The sequence below is a fragment of the Acinonyx jubatus genome, chromosome A2 (genome assembly GCF_027475565.1).
Source record: "Acinonyx jubatus isolate Ajub_Pintada_27869175 chromosome A2, VMU_Ajub_asm_v1.0, whole genome shotgun sequence".
Classification (NCBI taxonomy): domain Eukaryota; kingdom Metazoa; phylum Chordata; class Mammalia; order Carnivora; family Felidae; genus Acinonyx; species Acinonyx jubatus.
Genome location: NC_069383.1, coordinates 92,562,309 through 92,586,710, shown reverse-complemented (window position 1 = coordinate 92,586,710; position 24,402 = coordinate 92,562,309). Strand labels below are relative to the sequence as shown.

The 24,402-nt window shown below is 41.7% G+C and overlaps 1 protein-coding gene across 3 annotated transcripts in view; it reads left to right on the top strand.

Moving 5' to 3' along the window:
- The window catches only part of VPS41 (VPS41 subunit of HOPS complex), a 183,462-nt gene that overhangs the window by 82,473 nt on the left and 76,587 nt on the right, over positions 1 to 24,402 (top strand). For 2 of the 3 annotated variants that reach the window (XM_053218649.1, XM_015071615.3), the window contains exons 6-8: positions 2,343 to 2,405; positions 4,343 to 4,408; positions 23,302 to 23,421. In XM_053218649.1, the coding sequence (XP_053074624.1) occupies positions 2,343 to 2,405; positions 4,343 to 4,408; positions 23,302 to 23,421 (249 nt within the window). Of the gene's footprint in view, positions 1 to 2,342; positions 2,406 to 4,342; positions 4,409 to 18,367; positions 18,905 to 23,301; positions 23,422 to 24,402 lie in introns of those variants that run through there. The other variant, XM_015071625.3, reaches the window with a different exon arrangement.

The following is a 24,402-nucleotide window of genomic DNA, read 5'->3' as shown; positions in this document are numbered from 1 at the left end:
CTCTCTATCCCTCTCCTGCTCTGTCTCTCAAAAATAAGTAGACATTTAAAAAATTAGGAAAAAAAAAAAAAGTCCCCTAACCTTTGTTCTTAAAATCACCTTTAGCCTGTTGTAGCCACAAGGAAGTTGATCCATTTGAATAAAAAGTCTGCTCCGTTTCGTTTCAGCTTTTTATCACAGTTGTCTAATTCAGAGTCTGACATTCACCTTTACTTAAGTTTGGTAAACATTTGAGGCTTTTGAATGGTATTTTCCTGTTCCACTTTTCTTATACTTTATGCAGAAAGATCTCTTATTTCCATATTTTAGGCTATCTCATATAATGTTAGTGTGTAAGAGAATAGGGTATGAAACACTCATCTTGTTCTTTGTGGCCTTGGCCAAGTCAGTTATTTTTCTGCACACTCCTCTGTTAAGCAGGCATAATGGTGTTTGCAGTCCATACCTCATGGTGTTGCTTAAAAGACCAAATGAGGCAGAGCAAGATTTTCGGTGCTAGCTACATAATTCCAATTGTGGACCTTTTAAAATACCATTTCACTCCACCAGAACTGTTTGGTTTATCTCGGGTGGGGTCTTGCCATTAGTTTCCAGGGATCTTAACTATGGAGTAATGATGATTCCCTCTAAACAATGAGAAGCAAGGTGGTGGGGGGGGGCATGCCTGAGTTTATCGTGTCAATAATGCATCCTAAGGACTACCTCAGGGTAAATCCAATTCCCTCTCTGTCATATCATACCATATGCTGTTGTTGGAACCCAAATAACATACTTGGCACAGGTTATAAAAACAGCAGGCCCAAAATGAGTGTCCTGAAAATTTTATCTCTTACCGAATGAATTTGTTTCCAATAATTATGTCGTGAGTAAGTTTTCCTCTTTGAACTTGCAAAAATGAACCACTCACAACTTACTAAGATGAAAACAAGAAATCAGAAGTCTGAATAGTTTTATCACTGTTTAAACATTTGGATGTGTAATTATTTTCTCACATAGAGCCATCCAACCTAGATAGCTTCACCAGTGAATCCTTACAAATTAAAGAAAAAAATAATACCACTCTTCTAGAGACTGGAGACAGAGTGCACACATCCCAAGTGTTGGGAAATAGTTCTAAGTGCCCCTAACGGTTAGCTCCAAGTGTTTGAGAGCTCCTGGAATCTTAAGCCCTGTTTGGTAAGAGTGTAAATTGATCAGAACCACTTTGTGAAATGGTTTGGCTGTTTATTAAAAGTGAACAGATGCATAGCCTATGGCAACAATTCCATTCCTACTTACGTATGCCCTTCATAAATGTGTACCTAAGTGCACCAAAAAATTTGTAAAGAGTGTTCATTGCATGCAGCTTGTTTATAATAGCCCCGATCTGGACACAACCCAAAGGACCAACAAATGGTAGATACATGTATTGTGCTGTATTCACACATTGAAATACTATACAGCAATGGCAGACAACCAGGCACTGCTATCCACAACAGTCTGGACACATGTTACAAGGAAGATGTTGAGTGAAAGAAGCCAGTGAAATAGTTTGATTGTATTTATAAAAAGTTCAAACATCAGGACAGCTTCTCTGTGGTGGTAGACTTCAGGGTAGTGGTTAATTTGTGAAGGTGTTACTAAATGGGATGGAACACAAAAGTGCTTCTTGGGCTCTGCCTCTTGATCTGGATGGTGTCTGGAGGGGTATGTTTATGTCGAAAAAGTTTGTCAAGCTGTAAATTTGTGATCCGCACCCTTTGCGGTATGGATATTAATCAGTTTTTAAGTAAACCACTCAGAAAAGAGATTAAGTATGAATAAAGTATGGTAGTCTTGAGCAACTTCAAGGGAGGCAGTGATAAGTAGAAACTTAAATCTTACATTTATACACTCTCAGTAGATTCAACATAAGATTATAAATGAAGTGCAGATCACCTAATCTCTTGCCTCATTGATCTGCATGTTTGATTTATGTATGTATGACTCAAAAAAGAAGCACCTATTTCCTTCAGGAAAAGGAAGAAAACAGTTCCTTTAGGGATAGCCTATGGAAGTTCATAAAAGAATATTAATAAATGATTCAGAACTATTTCATTTTTAAAAGTTGGCATCCCTTTAATAAATTAAATTTGTGGTGAGTAAAGGGAACCGTGTCCACAAGATGCTTATGAAAGCTTAATTGCGTTGGAGTACTCCCACCCTGATAGAATTGTTTTCATTAGATATTTGATAGAGATCACAAGGGCCCTAGATTACTAAATATTCTACTTTTTGTTAATCAATAGTATGTGTTCTCACTGACTCAGCAGTCGTCTTTGTTGCCGTCCTGGTGAACTGACCGGATCCATTTTACTTTTTAGGTGCAGGTGTTTGGACTGTATTCTGGAGAAGAATTTCATGAGACTTTTGACTGTCCCATTAAAGTAAGTATTCAGTAAGTTTTAATTTTTCTAAGGATTTTCTCAACAAAGCCGTAAGGATTATAATACTTTGAGCACTATCCGTCTCCCATCAATTTCATCACCGAGCGTCTCTTCAGCACTTCGAATGTACTAGATACTATTTGATGGTATTAGAAGAGCATAGGATGTGTCTTATGTGACTGTGATCTCAGGCTATCCTCAGGAATTTTTTTTTTTTTTTTGTAGTGAGTGAGATGATACATACAAACACCCAGTCTGTCGTTAATGACCCAAAGTGGTAAAAACAATATTAAGGAGTCCAAAGCCGAGAGAAGTTACTTCTAGCTGTTCTTGGCGGTGATGGCTTCACAGGGGGCGTGATGTTTGAGTGAGCTTTAAGAAATGGACAGGGCAGACAGAGAAGCTGGCTTTCCATGTGGAAGAACGATATAATACAAACGGAGAGGGCAGAAAGTTCAAGTTGTGTTCAGGAAGTGGCAAAAATGGCCTCGTTTAGATGGTGCATAAAACACGGACTTGGCAGGAGAGCCATAGAGGCAGATTGGGGCTGGCTGTATTTTCAGGCGAAGGAATTTGGACTCCGTGTAGTAGATAAGGAGAAATTATTGAATGTGTAAGAGCAGAGAAGTGACATAAACTGAGCCAAGCTTAAGGAAAATTAATACGGCGACTATATACAGTATAGATTGGAGGGCTGATAGGCGCGCGAGGCAGGAGGAACAGTCTTAGATAACAGTTATGGCCCTTAAAGTGACGATTAGAGTTGTTGAAGGAATAGGTCATTCGTTGTTTTCACTTGTTTATTCAAACGCTTATTGATCAACAGGTAAAGGAGAGATAGGATCTGATGTGTGTTTTAGGAAGGCAGCTCTGCCGGAGTGGAGGGTGATTTAAGCAGGAGAGGGATTGCAGGCAAAAGGCAATCTAGAAGGCTCATGCTGTCCTGGAGACAGGGCATCACGGGGTCTCAGTGACAGGAGCAGTCGGGAGCGTTCAAGGTGGAGTCGAAGACGTGAAGGCGGAAAGCCTTTAGGAGGTAGACTTCGCAAGCCTTTGTGTTGGGTTGGATGGGGTGACGAGACAGGGAGGAGCTGGCCCTTGTCTCTGGCCGAGGTGTGTGGCGATGCCACCACTTGCAAGAAGGGATGATTTGAAGGACGTTGCTAATTTGGTCTTGAGTTCAGATAACTGTGGTGTATCTGGTGGAAACGGTGTGGAGGTGTTGGAGACGTGAGTGCAGAGCGCAGGGTAGAGACTGGCCCTAAAAACACGAAGTTGATACTCGTTGAGTAAGATGAAACCATCATTCAAAATCTCATCCAGTTAAAAGCTAACGAGCTGGCAGAGAAGACTGGGAGGGGACTGGCTCAGTGGAGAGCAAATGAGGAACTTCGGCTGCAGGGAAAGGGGCACGTCCTGCACGGTCAGTTCTGTAAGTGTGGTCCTGCAGCCCCGTTGTCTCCCACTGACAGGGACAGAATGGCACCGTGAAGCTAAATGCCTTTGAGGCTGCGTTGCCCCACCTGTTCCACTTGGTGCCCTCAAATCACTGGTGGGCATCCCGAACGAGGAGACAGCTGGGTTCTCTCTCTGGGTTTCTTCAGCTCATGGTGTTCAGTTACAAACATTTGTGACCTCTTGCTGCCTCGATTGACCCTAAAGAGGGGATGTGCACTCAGAGAGTCCTCACGCAGCCAGAAACTAGAACGAACTCACTCCTGTCTTTTAGCTTTCACCTGGCTTTCCAGAAGAGCAAAAACTCCGATGTCCTCAGTTGCAGACTGTTGCTTGAAGAGACCACTTCTTACCTAGATCTCAGGATAAGTTTTAGATCCTGCTGCCTGTAATGCATAAAGGGTTTTCATTCTGTGGGTTGGTTTTCATTCTGTGCGTTAATGGTGGCTCCTTAACCAGTGATGGGTCCTTGTTCCTTGTAGATCATTGCTGTGAACCCGCATTTTGTGAGGACCAGCTGCAAGCAATTTGTGACTGGAGGGAAGAAGGTAAATGCTTTGGTCTACCGTCACATGCCGTCTTGGGGTAGGGGGTGGAGATTCTGTGTGCTTTTTAATTTATCTGTAATATTTTTAACATCTGACTATTCAGTAGGAGGAATTGTGAGAAAGACCGATGGGGTGAAATTCTAAGCCCATCATCTCTCTGAGGAGATGTGATTCATGCCTGTCAACGATACTCCTTTGTAGTAGGTAAAGGGCAAGAAAAAAAAAGGGGTGCCTGGCTGGCTCAGTCAGTTAAGCATCCAGCTCTTGATTTCTGCTCAGGTCATGATCTCACAGCCCCCATGTTGGGCTCTGTGCTGACAGCGCAGAGCCTGCTTGGGCTTCTCTTTCTCTCTGCCCCCACCTCTCAAAAGTGAATAAATAAACATAAAAACAAAAGGAAAGAGAGAGCTGTTACTGGAACTGCCTAGTGCTTTGAAATGTCCCTTCCACAAAAAAGGAGGTAGCATTTAAAAATAACAAAAAGAAATGGGATGCCTGGGTGACTCGGTTGAGCATCCGACTTCGGCTCAGGTCATGATCTCACAGCTTGTGGGTTTGAGCCCTGCATCGGGCTCTGTGCTGACAGCTCAGAGCCTGGAACCTGCTTCGGATTCTGTCTCTGTTTCTCTGTGCCCCTCTCCTACTCACGATCTGTCACTCACTCCTTCTCAAAGATTAAAAAAATATATATATTAAAAAAAATAACAAAAGAGCGATTAAACTTATGTTTTTCCACTTATTGTAGAAATCTCTGGCAGGCCTTGATAAAGTTTTAGAACAATTATGGTGATTTCTTTACTGACCTGTTTCTGACATATTTCATGATCTTAGTGCTGTTTTAAAAAATAAGGGAGCGAAATAATCCTTGTATATGTTTACATGTTTGTTTACAGACATAGTAAATTCTAAAGTTAAAGAATCTTTCTGCTTATGGAACAAATCAAGTTAATTGTCTTCTGGTTTTTATTAACCAGTGGTATTTAACCATTTTTATAACAAAACGCTGTCACGGTACTGAAACAGTGAATATTAACTTCATACGCAGTTTCGAGCTCAGTGATGATGAGGTAGTCTGCGGTTATTTCCGTTGTAGTGCACGCCTACGGAATGGCACCGTGAGGCTCAGCCACCAAAGGGTTTTTGAGAGTTTCATGGTAGTTGTCTGTTGTTTTCCCCTGGTTTTGCTGCTTCCTAGACTGATAGGGCAGGAAAGCATCCTGGTCCATACCCAGCATTTCTCAAGCCCTGGTTTTAGCTCATCATAGTGGCTGAGTGATGGGTCCCATAGATCCCCGATTCCATCCCACCACATGAAGCCAGCATTGCACCAGCTCTGATTTCTGGTTGTGAGCCAGCCAGCTTGCCAGCTCCCGCCCTCTCCAGTTCATCATTATCCTTAGGCTGCACCCTCATTAGCCTCACATAAAAATATGGGATCAACCGGTGGGAATTACGGATTTAATCTAACATTCTTTAGCTTAGATCTGCAGCTGATTCACTCCTGAACAATACAAAACAAAGCAAACAAACAAACAAAAAACTATCTTACTTGTCTTTGCTGACCTCAGGAAGGAGCAGCTTTAAAATTCCTCTATTAAAGTATTTCTTTATGAAATACTTCTCTAGTTAAAAATTTTTAGGTGAGATATAGCATAAATTCACTAAGCTGTAATTTAAACCCCCACATTTTTATTTAAAACTCAGTGGGGATAAAAAATGCTGAGTATTCTTTTGTGTGTTTGTTTTTTAAGCGGCTTAAAACAACAAACTTTTACTGTCTCACAGTTCAGAAAAAAATCACAGAGTGGTTTACTTCTGTAGTGCTGCCTCAGATTCTCTTCCTAGGCTTCAGTCTGCATTTTGGCTGGGGCTGCTGTCATCTGAAGGCTTGACCGGGGCTGCGGAATCGGCTTCATCTGCCTTCTTAATAATAATCCCTCAGATACTTAAAATTGATAAATCACTTTGGTGTAAGTATTTTCCTAGTGTAGAATGCGGTTTTGTGTTCCAGTTTCCAATTTTAGGAGTTAGGAAGTTCACACTTGTCTCCTATTTCTTGGAGGTCTTGGTATGAAAGAACATATCAGAGATAATAGGGGTGGTGATGTCCAAATGGTAGGACTCAAACTCTGAAGGTGGAATTTTTCTGTGTTAATTTGTGTACTTAATGATCAGGTTATTCGTGAAGGTTAATTAATAGTTGCTTTTATACTGTGAGGGATACCTGTGGTCTCATCAAGTCTGCCACAGTTGTCTTGCTACATGGATGTTTTGCCAACCTGCAGGATGCCTGGGTGAACTGTGCCAATCACATACTCTTCATCCTTCTACTTAGCATGTGTAGGAAGGATAGTGTTTGGGCCAGAGCTCCTTGAGTAGATACATGAGCATCCTGCAGACACCCTAGTCCAACCTCCAAGTGCAGATAGAGTGATTTGGGAAAAGTGGAATTGATACAAAGATGAACATTGTGATGGGCTGTGTAATTAGAATTTACCAGATGCTGAGCAGGCAAGAACATCAGGGGTTTGGTTCATCTCTTTGGTTATCATGGTTAATGTGTTAAATTAAAAGTGTTAATGTGTCAAGGGCTCAGTATATTGGGGTTGACAAAAGTATATGTTATATTTTGATGTGAAGAATACTATGATTACACATGCCATTGTAAGTGATATTAAATCAATTTGTTTTAGGTTTTTAACAGCTTTATTGATATATAATTTGCATACCATAAAATTAACAGTTTCAAGTGCACAGTTCGATTGCCAACTTTTCCAAAGTGGCTGCACCGTTTTACATCCTCATTAGCAATACATGAAGGTTTCAGTTTCTCCACATTCTCACCAACATTCACTTTTATCTTTTTGATTCTAGTCAACTGGGTGTGAAGTAGTATGTCACTATTTTGTTGTGATTTCCATTTTCCTAATGGTTTTTCCTAATGGTTTTCATGTGCTTATTTGTCCATTTGCATATCTTCTTTGGAGAACTCTCTCTTTAGATTCTTTGCCCATTTTTTGATTGGGATATTTGTTTTTGTGTATACTTGCAGAAAATATTTTTATGTATTGTTCATACAAGTCCTTTATTGATATATGATTTGCAAATATTTTCTCCCAGTCTATGAACTGTCTTTTCACATTACTGATGGCATCCTGTGAGGTACCGAAGTTTAGATTTTATGAAGTTCCATTAACTACCCCCACCCCCAACACACACACACTTTTTTGTTTGTTTTTGACACTTACGCTTTTGGTGTTGTATCTAAGAAATTATTGCCTGATCCAAGGTCATGAAGATTTATGCCTGTGTTTTTTTTTTTTCCTAAGAGTTTCATAGTTCTAACTCTTAAATTTAGGTCTAGAATTTGAGTTAATTGTATGTATGGTAGGAGGTAAGGGTCCAAATTCATTTATTTGCAAATAAGTGGATGTCCAGTTGTCCCAGCCTCGTTTGTTGAAAAAGTTATTCTGTTGCTGTTGTCTTGGCCTCCGTCAAAAATCAGTTAACCATAAATGTTAGAATTTATTTCTTGACCGAGTTTTATCAATCTGTATATTTATCCTTGTGCCAATTTAGGCTTTAGAATCCCTAATTTTGCTGAGATTATTTATGGGATGATAAACAAATTAGCTGCTCTTAAAACATTTTGATTTTGAGTTCTCTCTCTTTAAAAAGCCATCATAATTTCTCCTATGTATATTAGAGGCTTAAACATTATTATTTTTTTTTTTTTAACATTTATTTATTTTTGGGACAGAGAGAGACAGAGCATGAACGGGGGGAGGGGCAGAGAGAGAGGGAGACACAGAATCGAAAGCAGGCTCCAGGCTCTGAGCCATCAGCCCAGAGCCCGACGCGGGGCTCGAACTCACGAACCGCGAGATCGTGACCTGAGCTGAAGTTGGATGCTTAACCGACTGAGCCACCCAGGCGCCCCAGAGGCTTAAACATTATTATGTAAATGTATCTTCCATTCAGGGACTTGTAACATACACACTATTGACTGATTTCTCTGGATCCCTTAAGTTTCTTATATAAATATGTATTAAGCAGTAAAAAAGTAGTGTTTATTCAATAAACTATAATGATATCTTTGTACACAGTTAAATAACTAGGGATTTCCATAATGTGCACCACTTTGGTGCAGTTTGCAGAAATCTCTAGAGGGATTTTCTCCTCCGTGTGCATGGTATGCAATTTTAAAGATCCCTTATGCTGAATGGTTTTGGCATTGGTGTGCTTTGTTGTAAAACACACTTATTAGGTTGAAAACATTTCAGGAAATATTTCTAATTTCGTTAAAGAATATATCTTTGATTTTAAAAACTAAGAAAAAGGCCTTGAGAAGGTGACATTAAAAAGGGGGCACTATTGGGAAACCTGGGTGGCTCAGTAGGTTGAGCGTCCGACTTTGGCTCAGGTCATGATCTCACAGTAAGTGGGTTCAAGCCCCGCATCAGGCTCTGTGCTGACCGCTTACTCAGAGCTACTTCAGATTCTGTGTCTCTTTCTCTCTCTGCCCCTCCCCCACTCACGCTTTGTCTCACTCTGTTTCTCAAAAATAAATAAATGTAAAAATTTTTTTTAAAAAAGGGGGCACTACTATGAAATGATCATTTCCATTTTAAAAGTGTTGGCAAGTTTTTAGAAGGATTTTTTTTTAATATAACCAAGTTATGGCATTTTATACCTTTGAAAAATGAGAAAAACAGGACAACATTGGCCCAGTTGCAACTCTGATCTTTCCAAGTGCAGTTTCAACTAGCACCATAAACTAAGCAGAGCAAGTTTGAAGAGTCCAGCGCTGAGGAAATGGTGATGACCTTGCAGTGATCATATATTGTAGATATTGAGACCTCTCCGTTTAGAGTACATAGCAGATCCTATAGAGAGAAAAGAGAGTAAAGACAAGTATCATGTAACTGAGAGGTTATGACCTTCCACCTTTAAAAGAGAAATTATTCTAGCCGGATGAAGGTGGAGTGTGGAGGAAAGGCGTTCTTAACCCTTAAGAACCCTGATCTTCCTTAGACTGACAGCTAAAGGAATCTTGGAATCACCTGAGACCTTCCGTAAACAGTGGTGAGCGTGGCACGGAGACTCGAGAAGTGAAATTAAGTAAGTGGAAGGCCTACAATGAGACATTGGTAAGAATAATGAAGACACGCCTCATGTAATATTTTAGTTCTGATTTTATTAAAAATCTTGATTCCTGTAAAAACGTTTCTTCAAGTAATTAGAACGTGCAGTTCAGGACGGCCCTACAGAACAGCAATGTAGCAGAAAAAAACTTGAGGCTGTAGTTTGACACATTTGTTGATATTTCCTTTTTAAGGTTCTGGCTTTTGAGGTCTTTAGAGATAGCTCCTTATCCACCAGGGACTAGGAAGAGGAAGCGATAGTTCTGTCTGGCATAAACTTTTATTTTTAGGTTTTCAAGGTAACTTCTCAGTAGTTGAATGCCATAGCTGGATTTATGGACTCTGCTGCTTGACACATGAGCATAAAAAGCTTATTCTAAATTCTGTTTTGTTTCCATGTTGGGAAAAAAAAAGGCGGGGGAGAAGAAAAAGCACATCTCTTAAAAGTGCCATTGGGAGAGAGCTTTCAAACTTGTGAACCTGTGGATTTCTTTTTTAAGTGTAACCTCTTGTGTAGCCAAAATTCCAATACGTGAGCATAGCAATGAGGTTTCTAGTTTAGAAATAAGTCTGCCAAGCAGCTCTTACCTGGGTGTTTTTTTAAATTGCTCAGCTTTCTCTGTCAGCAGATAAATTTTAGCTTCCTGTGACCTTTACCTTTGAACTCTGAAATAACACTTGGTAATAGTTGGTTCTACCGCTTTGACAAATTATTAAATTTTCACGATGCTGTTTGCAGCCGAGCTCATTTTTAGAAACGAGATAGTCAGCTGTTTGGCGTGGCGGCAGGGTGGAATGAAGGGACCTGGCCGCAGGGACAGGTTGCTTTGTAAGCTAGAAAATGTCAGTCAGCAAACAAAGAAAGGGTCTGTGTGTGGTGAAATGAGGAGAAGCACTTCACTGTTCAGGGCTGAAGGCTCCTGGCAGAGTTTACGTGAAGGACAGAGATGGTAGCATCAGCTAACTTCTGGAAGTTTCCAACAGTGATCTGCAAACTCAGATGGCATTCTTTTTTTTTTTTTTTTTTTTTTCTCCTCAGATTGCACTCTGACTCCTTTCTGGAAGGGGATTCAGTAGAGGAGCCTTTTGTACTAATGCAGATCTTTTTAGAATCCTGACAGCCCAGGGCAACACTCCAGGTGAAATGGAGAGCTGGTTCCTTCCGTGTTTCCTGTCTTCTGCTCAGGTTGGAGCAGGGGTTCTTGGGGCCAGAAGGGATTAGACTGTCAGTTATCCTGCTTGGCCTGCTGTCCAGTGGATCTCCAGGATGATCCTTTACAGGTGGTCAGATGGCTCTATATGCAAACGTTACATCCTGGTGGTTGCAGGTGGATCCATTATACAGAGATACCTTCATTTTTCAAGTACTAGGGTATAAATTGCGGTTCCATTACTAGAAATTCATTTCATGCCCTAAATAATACCAAAATTGATTAAAAGCCACCCATTAATAGGAAGTACAGCACAAGTATAACCTTCAGAAACATTTTTTAGGTATGTAACACCAAGTTGTGTTACAGCTATATTGCAAAAGGTGTTTGGGTGGGTTTTTTTCACGTACTGAACTGGCTGAAGCCACAAATAGAAATCCTGTTCTTAAAAAGAGAAATCAGTTCAGTGTCAAAAATAGACATTCTTCAGTGCTTTAAAAAATCAAGTTCATTTGTCTCAAATACTAATTGCTTTTTCGATGTCAACATGAAGCATTCCCAAAGTCTTTGGGATGGATCCATGGCAACTTTAATTTCTTCAGCGATTTCTCTTGTTTCATAGCCATCAAAAGCCTGTTGACAATAGAAGCCTTTTTTCTTTAATGAATTCAGCTCACTTTTCCCAATGTAATATTTCCATATTGTTTGCAGCCTCCCCCTGAATTCGGATGTAAAACTTACCATCTGTCTTCCTGGAACAATCAAACCATCTTTTGCTTCTTGCTGAAAATATCGTCCTTTGCATGTTGAGAGCGCTGTGACTTTTCTTAAGTATTTTGAATAGTTAATGATTCTGTAAGAATAATTTCCCACTTCAGATTGCTCATTTTCTCCTGGGGTTTAATACCAGTTGACTGTTGTTAACACTGAGAGGTGTTGTCTGTCTGTCCCTCTCCTTCTATATATAGCTGTACAAACACTGTCATTAACTTTGTTTTTTCTTTTTTTAAGATCAGGCTATTAAAGCAAGGGGTCATAATTGCAACTACTGTGGGTCGGTGTCACCAGTACAAAGTAAATCGTAGTCATTCACAGGACTGTTTGACTTGAATCTGCTTCTTGAGCACAACTTTATGTCATGGTCCATGTTAAGAGCTGTGAATACACAGTCCTGGATTTTAGGAATGGTGGGGCATTTCCAAAAGTAGATGGGAGGAACGCTGTTGGTGGAAAGCAGCTAAACCATTAGACCATGAATCAGAATGGTGATTTTGTAGGAAAAGGAGGATTCTAAGTCTTTTGGATGGGAAGAATGTGTATGTATATATGTATGTATGTATCCCTGTGGGGTAATTTTGCATTCCTTTGCCTTTGTATTTTCTCCCCCTGTTGTTTGTTTCCTTTCAGTTTTCCAATTCGGTTCCAGCCTGGATTCTTTGATGTTTGTAACAGTGAAAATTGGAGCAAAAGAAATGTCTAACAATAGTGACTGAGCTGTGTCAGTGCCCTGCAAGCAGAGGAACCAAGTGTACGACTGTGGGTTGTGAGGAAGAGGGTGTCAGAAAGAAGGAATTCTAGGGCTGGGGTTGGCGAGAGGGGATCTGGGCTTCGCTCTAGATTGGATGCTTTCAGGAAGCAAGAGTCATTCTCCCATTGGGTATGTTAATAAATCCTATATAGGAGGAGGAAAGAATCAAGGCTAAAAATGTAACTGGTAAAGAAGCAGCAGCGTCTCATTTTAGCCAGGATAGGGACACGTTTGATCACTGATGTGGTTGGAAAATGTTCCTACTTTGTCTGTGTTCAGACATGGTTATGGAGTCGTTGTGGTTTTGTCGTGATCTTTCTTGGTTACAAGGCCAGGTCTGATGTTGGTGTTCTGTGAGATTGTACCCGTTCGCCCACAGAGCGCCGGGCCCAGCCATGAGTGCCCGGCCGGCTCCGGATGTCAGCTTTTCTCTCTGTTGCAAAAATAAAATGCCCAACGTTTGCTAGATTGCTTCTATTGAGGTACTTTACAAAAATATATGTATACTCAGATTCTTTTTTTTTTTTTTGTAGCAGTAGGAAAGCTATATGTGAAATTATTAGCAATACTAGTAATAGTCACATTAACAATGTCTGTGCAGGATTATAAATGTTCTTTTTGGCCTTCATTGGCATTTTCTGCCTTTTTTTTTTTTTTTTTTGAAGAAAATAGCCATTACTTTTATAATAAGAAAAAGTAATAGAGGCACCTGGGTGGCTCAGTCAGTTAAGTATCTGACTTTGGTTCAGATCATGATCTCACCTTTTGTGAGTTTGAGCCCAAAGTTGGTCTGTGCTGACAGCTCAGAGCCTTGGAACCTGCTTCAGATTCTGTGTCTTCCTCTCTCTCTCTGCCCCTCCACTGCTCACGTTCTCTCTCTCTCTCTCAAGAATAAATACATATTTTTTAAAAAAAGCAATAATAGAAGAATGCATATCTCAACTATTTTGGATCTTTTTTTAACTTAACATTGCAAATCATATGAAATTCCCTACATTGTTGAAGTCTAATCTTAAGTCAAGCATTCTTTAATGGTTATATAATCTTCCATCCTATCAATTGGTTTAATTTTTCTTAACCATTCTCATACTCTTGGACCATTAGGTTGTATCCAGTTTCTGGCCATCATAAATCGTGCTGTAATGAAGTGAGAAATCTTTGGGCATGAACTTTAGCTATGCTTTTTAATTTTTGCTTAGCACTGATTCCCAAGATGGGAATTACTGAGTTAGAGGTCATGATGATTTTTTAGGCTTCAGATGCATATCACCAAGTAAAAGTGCATTCCAGAAAACATACCATTTACACCGGCTGGTACCTACCTGTCTCACCACACTGTCTTTACCCGTTTTGATACGCAAAGAAAGATAGTCCATTGTTCTCTTTTGTAACTTCTTTGTATTATTAGCAATTCTGAACATTTTTATTTACTGGCCACTTACACATCTTCCTTTATGATTTGTCTGACTGTATTCTTTGCTTGGGGCAGCTTTTAATATTACCATAGAAGCCAGGACAATGAAGACTGTCCATTTGATATTTATTGTCAGTTTGAGCACAAATTATTGCTGCTTACTGAATAGCCTGCAGCCTTTTCTCCAACTTTGGCTAAATCCGGAATAATTATTCTTGTTCCCAGGGAGGCATTATGTAGGAGTCATAATGAGACTGTAGAGTAGACACTGAAGTCTGTAAAAAGAGGACACATACAGGCTCCTCCACAGATGTGAGTCTGCCCTCAAACCATCAACTCTGCCACGTGCATGGAGGCTGTCAAGGACAGACCAACGTGCTCTGTTAAGGCAAGTTCATTTGACTTGGTTTCTTCTCTGATGGTGTTCCTGATCTTTATTTTTTTTCTTCCCTGTTTGCTTTACTTCGAATCGAGTGAAGTGCTTGTTCAAATACATGAACGTGTGTGTTCGGGTGACTTTTTCTGTTACTCAAGGCTTGGCAGTTTTGTATTTCTTTTTCCTGTCTGCACCACGCGAAGCTCTCCCTCCAGCCATCTGTGATTGAGATTATGCACAGTTAACATCAGAGGTTCTTGTGCGTCGCGCAGACCATTAATTCAAGTTTAATGACCCAGTGGATGACTTTTGTGTTTCCTCTGCTGCTGACGGGGTCCAACCTTGAACCCAGCCCTGGGAAATGTATCCTCAGACAGCCGCAAACCGAAATACAGACCCGAGGCGTTTGGCATGAACCACCATGGGACTCATAATGGAGGACTTAAGTGGTAACATTACTTAAAAATCCTTTGTTCACTTTTAAAATCATACTTGCAGTTGTGCATCGGCATAGGCAGAAATTGCGGATTGTTGGTCTACGTAGGAGCCTACCTCACGTGTGCTGGCCACAGTCGATTGCTGAACCCATATAGATGGGGAGGTGGATACACAGATCTATATCTGTCTGTCGTCAACCAGTTTTTTAATATAAAGGAAACTGCCCCTAAGTGGTACCTCTGGTGTTTTGCTTCTTTTGCTCTCGTTGAACCCGTAGCTTGGAGTCCTCAGTCACTAAATTGACGGTTATTTTGTCTTGATATGGTGTTTCTTAAGTTTCAGAACGTTGTTTTGTCTGCACACTTTTCACAGGGTTGGTTAACGTCACGGGGCTTGCCCAGAACCTGTGTTGCACTGGCATCGTATTTACTCAGACATTGCTTGAAAGCAAGTGGTCCATCAAGCAAGCTCTGGAAATCTATGTCCTGAGACTTTCTGTGGTAGCAGGTTTGGCCTGTATTTATCCTCTTTTAAGCATGTTAAATTACCTCTAGGGAAAGGAGATTGAGGGATTATAACTCGTCCAGAAAATAACCACTGAATTTAAGCAATACTGTATTTGGGAAATTCTCCTTGTCTTCACACATGCTTTATGTTCTTTCTTGATGGTGTTTGGGAAAAGCTGTGTGTTTGAAACTTTGGTACTGAGCCAAAGCCAGAAGGAGGTGGTCGCTCCCACCTCCATCCAGATTCAAGACTCCTCTCTGTTGTCAGCAGCCAAACACCATCCCAGGTCTTTTCTGTGGTCACTAATTTTTTCTCACTTGCCTTCTTGAATTAAAATTTTTTTAACGTTTATATATTTCTGAGAGAGAGAGAGAGAGAGAGAGAGAGAGAGACAGAGCATGAGTGGGGGAGGGGCAGAGAGAGAGGGAGACACAGAATCCAAAGCAGGCTCCAGGCGTGGAGCTGTCGGCACAGAGCCCAATGCAGGGCTCGAACTCACAAACTGTGAGATCATGACTTGAGCCAAAGTTGGATGCCCAACTGACTGGCCACCCAGGCGCCCCGCTTTCTTGAATTTCATTCCTAATCTTTTCCAACTTTGGATTTTTAAGTCCCTCTGTGACAAGTCCTGCCCATCCTTATGCCCTTTGTCTATTTTTACCGAGACAGTCTTATTTGGCATGTCCTAAACGTGCTGAGTTTTCCTTTTGTTTCCTTATTCCTCAATTTTATTATCTCGAGCTCCAGCACCCTCTGTGATCGGGCATTTTATCTTTGTGGAGTCTGTTTTCTCCAAGCGCCTCAGTCGTTCCTGCAGGAACGCACCTGCCATCCAAGGCTTGCCCGTGGGCTTCCCCCACTGCCCACTCTTCCCTGCACCGTCGTCTGCCTTCAAGCAAGCACTGCTGCTGGTGTTCAGGAAGCCTGAAGAGTCAAGTGATTTATATACTTGAAAGATCACAAGATGATTAAAAAGGGGCCAATCACACTCCCTTTCCTCCATCAGGGAAGAGTGGGCGATGGGTAATGACGGGTGTTATGTTGCCAGAATCGGTGGCTTTATTACAGCCCGATAGGAATCCCGCCCCATGTGTGGGAGATTCTAGGATGTGCATCCTTACCTCTCTGTAGTGTAGCAAAGTACTAGATAGATTTATCAGCACAAAATGTAGGAGAATAAAGTATATTGCCGAGGATGTGAGGGCTCCTATTGAAATATAAGTACCGAGAGTGCTGACTGCCAGAATGTGGATTTATGGGAAATAAAGCCCTAAAATACTTTCTCCAACAAAAAAGAGACCTCTTGGAAACAGTTTTTCCTCTCCTTTGTACTTAGCTCCCATTGAGCTTAAATTGCTCTCAGTATTGTGTTAATGACAATTCAATATTATGGGATGCAGAAGATGAACCAAATAAATTAACCAGCTGCTTTTAAAGGTAGTTCACTCGATGACTCACCCTCTAAAATGCTTTGTAGAACATTCATGCTCAGTAGGTCTCTAGGCAGTTTTATGACTAGAAGAGAGAAACGGATTTTATTAAATGTCAGTGAAATACAGGCAGATAGTTTTGCTGTAGTTAAATTAGTATAGAATGTTTGTAAGAAAAGTAGCTTATCTTTCCTTATATCACGGAAGCAGAACTTGCCTTGGCATTCCTGCCAGGCAGTGTGTTTCTGCCTGAAATTCCCATAGATTAGGATTATAAAAGCAAATGGAGAGTGGATAGTCTGGTCCTTTTCTGGCCTGTATGAAACCCTGTACCCTATAGAATCCAAATCAAATCCCCATGTACTGCCTAGTTGTACTGGGAGAGTTTCAAAGTACAGTAATGGGAATGCTTCGTAAATTACTAGCTGCCATTTAAGGTATTATACTACGTATGGATTGGAAATGAGGACTCATGAGTGAGGAAAAAAGTAGAGTGGAGATGGAAGGCAGAAATAAGTGCTTCAAGGACCAGGGGAGGTAACTCAGAGGAGAGAAGCAGGCCAGGGCTAGCCAACCAGGAGAAGAGGGCCTGGCAGTGATGGGGAGAGCCTTAGCAGGGCACAGCCACATTTCAGATCCTTACTGTTGGGGCCCAGTGAGAAGCCAGGCAGTATCCCTGAAATAAAGGAATTGCAGTCAGCTGAACTGAAGAGGAAGACTAACCTTAAAAGTACTTCCCAGTGGTGCCTGGGTGGCCCAGTCGGTTGAACTTCTGACTCCTGATTTCAGCTCAGGTCATGACACCAGGGTCATGGGATTGAGCCCTGCCTCGGGGCTCTGCATCGAGCATGAAGCCTGCTCAGGATTCTCTCTCTCTCTCTCTCTCTCTCTCTCTCTCTCTCTCTCTCTCCCCCTCTCTCCCCTTCTCTCTCTCTCTCTCTCTCCCCCTCTCCCCCTCTCTTTCCCTCCCTCTCTCTCTCCCCCCCCACCTCTCCCCGACTCACACTTGCGTGCTTGCTGTCTTCTATAAACAAGTACCTCCCAAATTTGTGATCAGAGGTGCACAAATTCCGTCTTTTGGCATTGAGCAAAGGGAACAGGACCGACGTGTCAGGCGCAGGACACGGAGTCAGGATAACTGAGCCTTTTCTCAAGGGATGTACTTGTTCCATCGAGACTGTATTCATTGTGTATCAGTCGGTCACAGGGTTCTTTCCTTTAGGTTTGAGAAGTTAGGGCAGATGCCATTGTGTCCAAAACAGCTTAGGGACATCACTAACGATGGGCTGAGTAACTGGAGGGTTTGGGGGGTGACGTAGGTAGCCTCCTCTAGCGGCAAACACATTGTGTGTGTAGGCAACAGGGCAGGCAAACTTGCAGGGCGCGGGAAGCCTGCTCGCTATCTAATACTTACTGTGCCCTGTGCATCTAGCAGGGCATGTGTGGCCACTTCCCTGCTGCATTTGCGGTGCCCTGGGGAGATGAAAAGTAAATATGTAAATCCCAGCCAACAAGAGACAGTATGGTATTTGTTATCTGTGATAGAACCAGCCTGACCCTAAAATGTATACAGAACCAAGAAATGAGGAAGACTTATGAAAGAATCCTAAAGGGGCACCTGGGTGGCCCAGTCAGTTAAGTGTCTGACTCTCTGTTTCAGCTCAGGTCATGATCTATCTCATGGTTTTGTGAGTTCGAGCCCCGCATTGGGCTCTGTGCTGACAGTGCAGAGCCTGCTTGGGATCCATTTTCTCTCTCTCTCTCTCCCTCCCTCCCTCCCTCCCTCCTTCCCTCCGTGTCTCTCTCTCTCTCTCTCTCTCTCTCTGTCCCTCCCCTACTCCTACTGTCTCTGTATCTTTCAAAATAAATAAACTTAAAAAATTTAAAAAAAAATCCTAAATGATGATCTTCTCTAATATATATTTAAGGCCGTTTGTTTACAGATCATTTATTATTTTTCATCCACAAAATAGAAAATGATTGAAACTGAGCTATTTGAGAAACATCAGAAAAGAACACAAATCGTGTCTAAAACTGTAATGCAAATGAGTTAAAATGTGTTTCCTTTACAGAAGGTAGGTAGTGTATTAGCCTCCCCTGCCACCCTTCTTTTTGTTTTTTTTTTTGAAACCCTCATCAGTTAACACAGACGTGTGCCATCTGCACTATGAAAATCTCATTAAAGAAGAAGCTTCTTTGATCCCATGTCAGAGCAGGGTACCCAAGGTTTATCGTAATAGAACTCCGGAAACTCCGACTCAGCCTGGAGACCAACTGGATTCAGAATTCTCCCCTCTCTCCTTTCCTTCCTGCCCTCTGCTGGAGGTTTGCCTTGGAGCTAGAGCAGGAGACAAAGGAAGGCCCCTGTCCGCAGGCCTCAGCTTCCTGCCAGAAGCCAAAACACACCCACCAGCGACAGAGGGCTCCACCGGAGTGAGTTTGGATCTTGGTTGGAATTGCAATGAGATCTGATGAACAGTTTCCAAAAGTTAATGCCTCATTGAAAAAGTAGGTGCACTTTATGTGAATTAATTCTACTACATACTCAGTGTGACTCCAAATTCCTTCCTTCTCTGAGTTTCAGTGAATTGTTGATGCTGTTTCACTTCAACTGTTACCTGTGAAATTATCCCGATTATAAAAATAAGAGAATGGATTTTCATCCCCATATGTATTAACATAAAATTAATTCACATGTTCTATGCAGAATAATAAAAATAATATAAATCTCCTATCACCTGTTTCTAGAATTAATTAAGATTACTTTGTATTGTATCCTTCAGGTTTTAATATACGGATACACGTTCATTTTGTATTTAAGGACCATCATGTTTAATACTGTTTTGCAATCTGCTTTTTTATTTAATGGGCCCTGAACATCCTTTTACATTAATAAGTGTACATCGATAAAATCACTTAAAACTGGACACACACTTTTTGGTGATCTAGCTCCACCACATTTACTCCAGCATTTCCCAGTTGTTAGTGCATTTCTAGCTGTTACAAAGAACTAGACATACTTCTTTATTTGCTTGTCTGATCACTTTTTAGCAGAAATTTCTAGGCATGAACTTCTTGGGGTCCTTTTTAAAGCTTTGAATCCCCAGTGCTAAGGGATCCTCCAGAAACAGGGTGAGATGACCACAGGGTAGTTTGAGGGTGCCCTGTTCCCTGCGCATATGTGCGTACCCGGCCCCCGCCCAGGGTCTGACCTTGTTTTGATTCATCTTTATCAGTTCTTCCTTTTCTTTTTACTTCATCTGTCAGTTCTAGGATCATTGCTATACTGTTTTGAGTGCGAATTTCATAAAAACACCCATTCTCCCACCCACAAGTTGCCCAGTTTAAAAAAAAAATTCCTATTATTCTCACATATCTTCAAATGAATTGATAGCATTTTGGAAGTTCTAGAAATCATTCCTTTGGGGGTTTCTTTGTGCTTCCATGAAAATCGCAGATTAACTAGTAAGGCTTAAGCTCTTCAGTGAGGATTTTGAGTCTTCTTATCCAGGAACTTAATGTATCTTTACATTTAGGTGGCTTCCCCTATTATATCTGCTAGTAAAATATTTCTGCTTTTGTCATTGACCTAGCGCGTGCACATCTGTTTTTGCCGATGTGCAAATGACTGACTTGTAGAGCTGTGGACTTTCCCTTGCTTACAACTTAGCATCCCCTAAAGTTCAGGTTCACAGCACAGTAGTTGTATTCTCGTTTCCAGAGTGCCCTGGTCGCCGTTTGATTTCCTCCCTTACTCGAGGGTATTGAGCATTTATTTTTTTTATTTCCACTTCGTTCTGTTCTTCTTATCCTCGGGTGTTCATTTGCTCAATTTTGTTGTCACCCGAGAAGAAGAAGGATTACTTCTCAAGCCCTGGTCTGTCTGGTGGAAAGTCTCATTCGTGTGGAGTCAGGAGTGGGACATTTCCCCTATTCCCTAGAGAAGTCCTGTTGCTTTCCTAGAATACTGAACTTGTCCATCTTGTTGGGGTTTTTTTCTCATCCATAGTTACTGAGAGAAGTCTATACCCAGTGTTCACAGTTGAAGTCGTTGTGAACGTCTTAGATTTTGCGAGAATTGGTCTGAATCTGGACATGGCAGGAGAAGGAAGTTTTATGGTTTCCTGTCTGCCTGGACTGGAACCCGATTGTCGGGGAAGTGGCTACCAAAGGGTGTAATTATTGATGCAGCAGGGAAGTGGCGTATGCGTTAAGAGCCTGCTCTCCATATTCACTGAGGCAGCTTGAAGTTTGTGCAGGTGGTTCCCGCCTGTCGTATGGCCCCGCCGCCATGGGTGGGCACCCACCCCGTCGCCAGCGTAGCTGTCTTCTTCCTAGCTGTGTCCCCGGATGACAGCAGGAGTGGCTGCTTGTGTTCCACTGCCAATGTCGACCGCGACCTGTGTGTCCCTGCGTGAGATTTTCCCCATGACCCCCGTCCCCCCAACCCCAATACACTGAGTGTGCTGGTATCTACCCTACCAGCGGCTTCCCAGGTGGGCTTTTTCTTGAAATGGGATAAATCCTGGCCTTCACCGGGGTCTAATTTCTGTCATACTTTACAGAAATCTTAATTTAAAGTTTGGGGCCTGTTGAGTTTTCCTAGCACAGGTGCAGATTGTCCCCCTTTCGTGCCACGTCGGTCACTTCTGGGTGGGATTGGAGGGAGAGCATTGTGATGCCACCTGCACCCCACTTTCCTCCTTGTCATCCAGCCAGCCATTCCTTCCAGCAGGTGGTTATGGGGTACTCCCCGGGCTCAGCCCGCTGCTTAAAATCCCCTCCATCTGAACCAGGCCACAGACGGAAGGTAGGCATTGTGATCTCAGTTCCTCATGTTGAACATGATGGTTCCTAGCTGCCTGTGTTTAGCAGACTGTGTAGCAGGAGCTATGTGGTCAGGCTTTCTCCTTTCTCAGATTCCAGACTTAACCCTGTCACAAAATCCTGAACACATCGAGTGACCTCCTCGGCTCTGTTTTTTACATCCTGGCCGAGGAAGAGGCAGAATCACAGAGGGCAGATCTCAGGGTCTTTAACTGGGAGCAGGGAGGCATGGTGGTGGGGTTTCTTACTTAGATCATGGACTGGGAGAGGAAGGGATGGGTGAGAAGATCTTTGGGAGCCTAGAGGAGGCTTTCCTGTATCTATCTGACGGGAAGATTAGACCCCATGTGGTCAGTAAAAGCCTTACCTCCAGTCTCCACTGTGGACCGTGCGAGGCCACCTTTCTTTTGCATGGGTAATAGAGAACTTCAGACATTTATGTCATTTTAAAGAGACCGTTCTTGGCACGTTTGTGAAGATGGACGCTTATCTGATTTTAAGGTTTTGGGGTGTGTGTTTGTGTGCCCCTTCTGAGTATGGGAGCCTAACTATTGAGAAAGGTATGTAACAAATATAAATGAAATGTGAACTTACTCTCTTTCTCCTGTTCCCTATTTTCCTCCTTCTTAAGGGTGGGAAGGGACACAGAATACACTAAGGTAAACAGAAAATTACTCAAAAGATAGAAATTTTTAAACTTCTGTGATGGAATCTGTCATCAGCATTTCTTTTAAAAGGTAAACATCTACTTCAGGATTATATGTCCGAAGTTATATGTTGTAAATTATGTATTATATAAATTTTACATTAAGTTATATTATGTAAATGTCTTAAGGGATTTAAACTGGATACATCAAGGAAAAAGTATTGTAGCCCTTAATAATGCTTGAATTACTAGAACTACATCTTTACCAGTCTTAGAGGTCTTACCAGTTATATTTGGCAATAAAATTTATCCAGCAGATTTTTTTTTTATAGATGTTATTTTTAAGCAGTCTCTATACCCAAGGTGGAGCTCGAACTTAGAACCCCAAGGTTAAGAATTGCGTGTTCCCCTGACTGAGCCAGCCAGGAACTTCCCATCCCCACACAAGCAGATTTCTTTTCTTTTCTTTCTTTTTTTTTTTTTTAATAGATTCTTCCCTTTAAAATAAAGACCCTGGATAACTATGACCTTTTTTTTTTTTATTTTTTTTTATTTAAAAAAAAATTTTTTTTTCAACGTTTTTATTTATTTTTGGGACAGAGAGAGACAGAGCATGAACGGGCGAGGGGCAGAGAGAGAGGGAGACACAGAATCGGAAACAGGCTCCAGGCTCCGAGCCATCAGCCCAGATCCTGACGCGGGGCTCGAACTCACGGACCGCGAGATCGTGACCTGGCTGAAGTCGGACGCTTAACCGACTGCGCCACCCAGGCGCCCCACTATGACCTTTTTAAAGAAGTTTAATCCTAAAGCAAGTTTGTCTTATTTTATAACATGAATTGCTGTTCAAACATCATTATTAAATTCTTTTTCTTGGGTGAAATGAAAAACAGGCTGCTTCTGACGATTGCAGTTTAAGCCGTGACTAATATCTTACTTTCAAGGAAAAAATTATGAGGTTTTGATTTCCCAAGTTACAAAATAAATTAATTTCTGGCCAATATTTGAAGAACTTTCTGTGACACAAATCTTTTGACTGTGTTTTTCTCCATGAATTTTGGTATTTTGCTGCCATCTAGTGGCGTAACTTCAACATTCCGTGGATAGGCAAAGCAAACTGTCAACAAGAAGCCAGTAAAGAAATCTTGTATATGCGTCTCGGTTTCTTTCTTTCTTTTTCTTTTTAAATGTTTATTTCTTTTAGAAAGAGTAGGAGACAAAGTGTGAGTGGGGGAGGGGCAGAGAGAGAGGGAGACACAGAACCTGGAGCAGCACCAGACTCTGAGTTGTCAGCACAGAGCCCCATGCGGGGTTCAAACCCACGGACCATGAGATCATGACCTGAACCGAAGTTGGAAGCGTAAGCAGCTCAGCCACCCAGGCGCCCCATGTTTCTTGGTTTCTAAAAGTCTGTTTTTGTATTTGTCCATAGCTGCTGCTGTTTGAACGATCTTGGATGAGCAGATGGAAGTCGTGTGTTCTGCACGAAGGGGAAGGGAACATACGGAGCGTGAAGTGGAGAGGCCATCTGATCGCTTGGGCCAATAATATGGTAAAAGCACACCTTCATCTTCCAGATCCTTCTTCAGAGCCGGAAGAGTAACCGCATTAGGAGGGCTGTGACCAAGAAGAAAGATGCCTCTGCTGCCATGGTCTTTTCTAAAGACCTAAAATGGCAACTGCCATCCTACCTGGAAGGTTAAAGAGACTAGATTGCTCTAGGCTTTCATAATAGAGTAATTCTTAGCATATTCTGGACTTGACTTTGGAATAAGAAACACGAGGCGTGGAGAATAGCCAAGAAAATGAAAAGGCATCTTAATAATTGAAGGGCTGTGTTGGGAATGCGGTGTTGAAAACACCATTTGCCTATTAGCCAAGGGCAAGGAACAGTTGCTATGAAACAAGTACAGGATATTGCTGATTTCATTTTCCTCCCAGTATAATCACAGGCAGAAATCAGGCCTGCCTTTTAAAAAGTAGATTGTAATTTTTGGTGTTACGCCCTATTTAAAGTTTACTCAATATGAGTTAGGGCAAGTAGAAAGTTTAAAAAGTAGCTTTCGACATCTGGCCTGTCTTTTGGAATTCCAGGGTTTAACTTAATAAATTGGTTCTATTCAGTTTTCAATGGTACAGTTCTCCCAGAATCTACTTTGCTATTCAAGACATTTCTTAAATTTCTCCTGAGTCATAGTAAAGGTAAATAAACCTGTTTGTTTGTTTTTTAATTTTTTTTTTTTAGATATTTGTTTATTTACTTTGAGACAGCTAGAACATGAGCAGGGGAGGGGCAGAGAGAGGAGGGAGAGAGAATCCCAAATAGGCTCCGTGATGTCGGTGCAGCGCCAGACATAAGGCTCGATCTCACAACCCATGAGATCATGATCTGAGCCGAAATCAAGAGTCGGACGCTTAACTGACTGTGCCACCCAGGCTCCCCCCCTGGTTTATCTGGAGTTAGCTGCTTGCTTGATGTTCCCATTTGAGTGCTTTAAAATGTCAGGTGCAGTTTTCCTTACACACAGTGGTT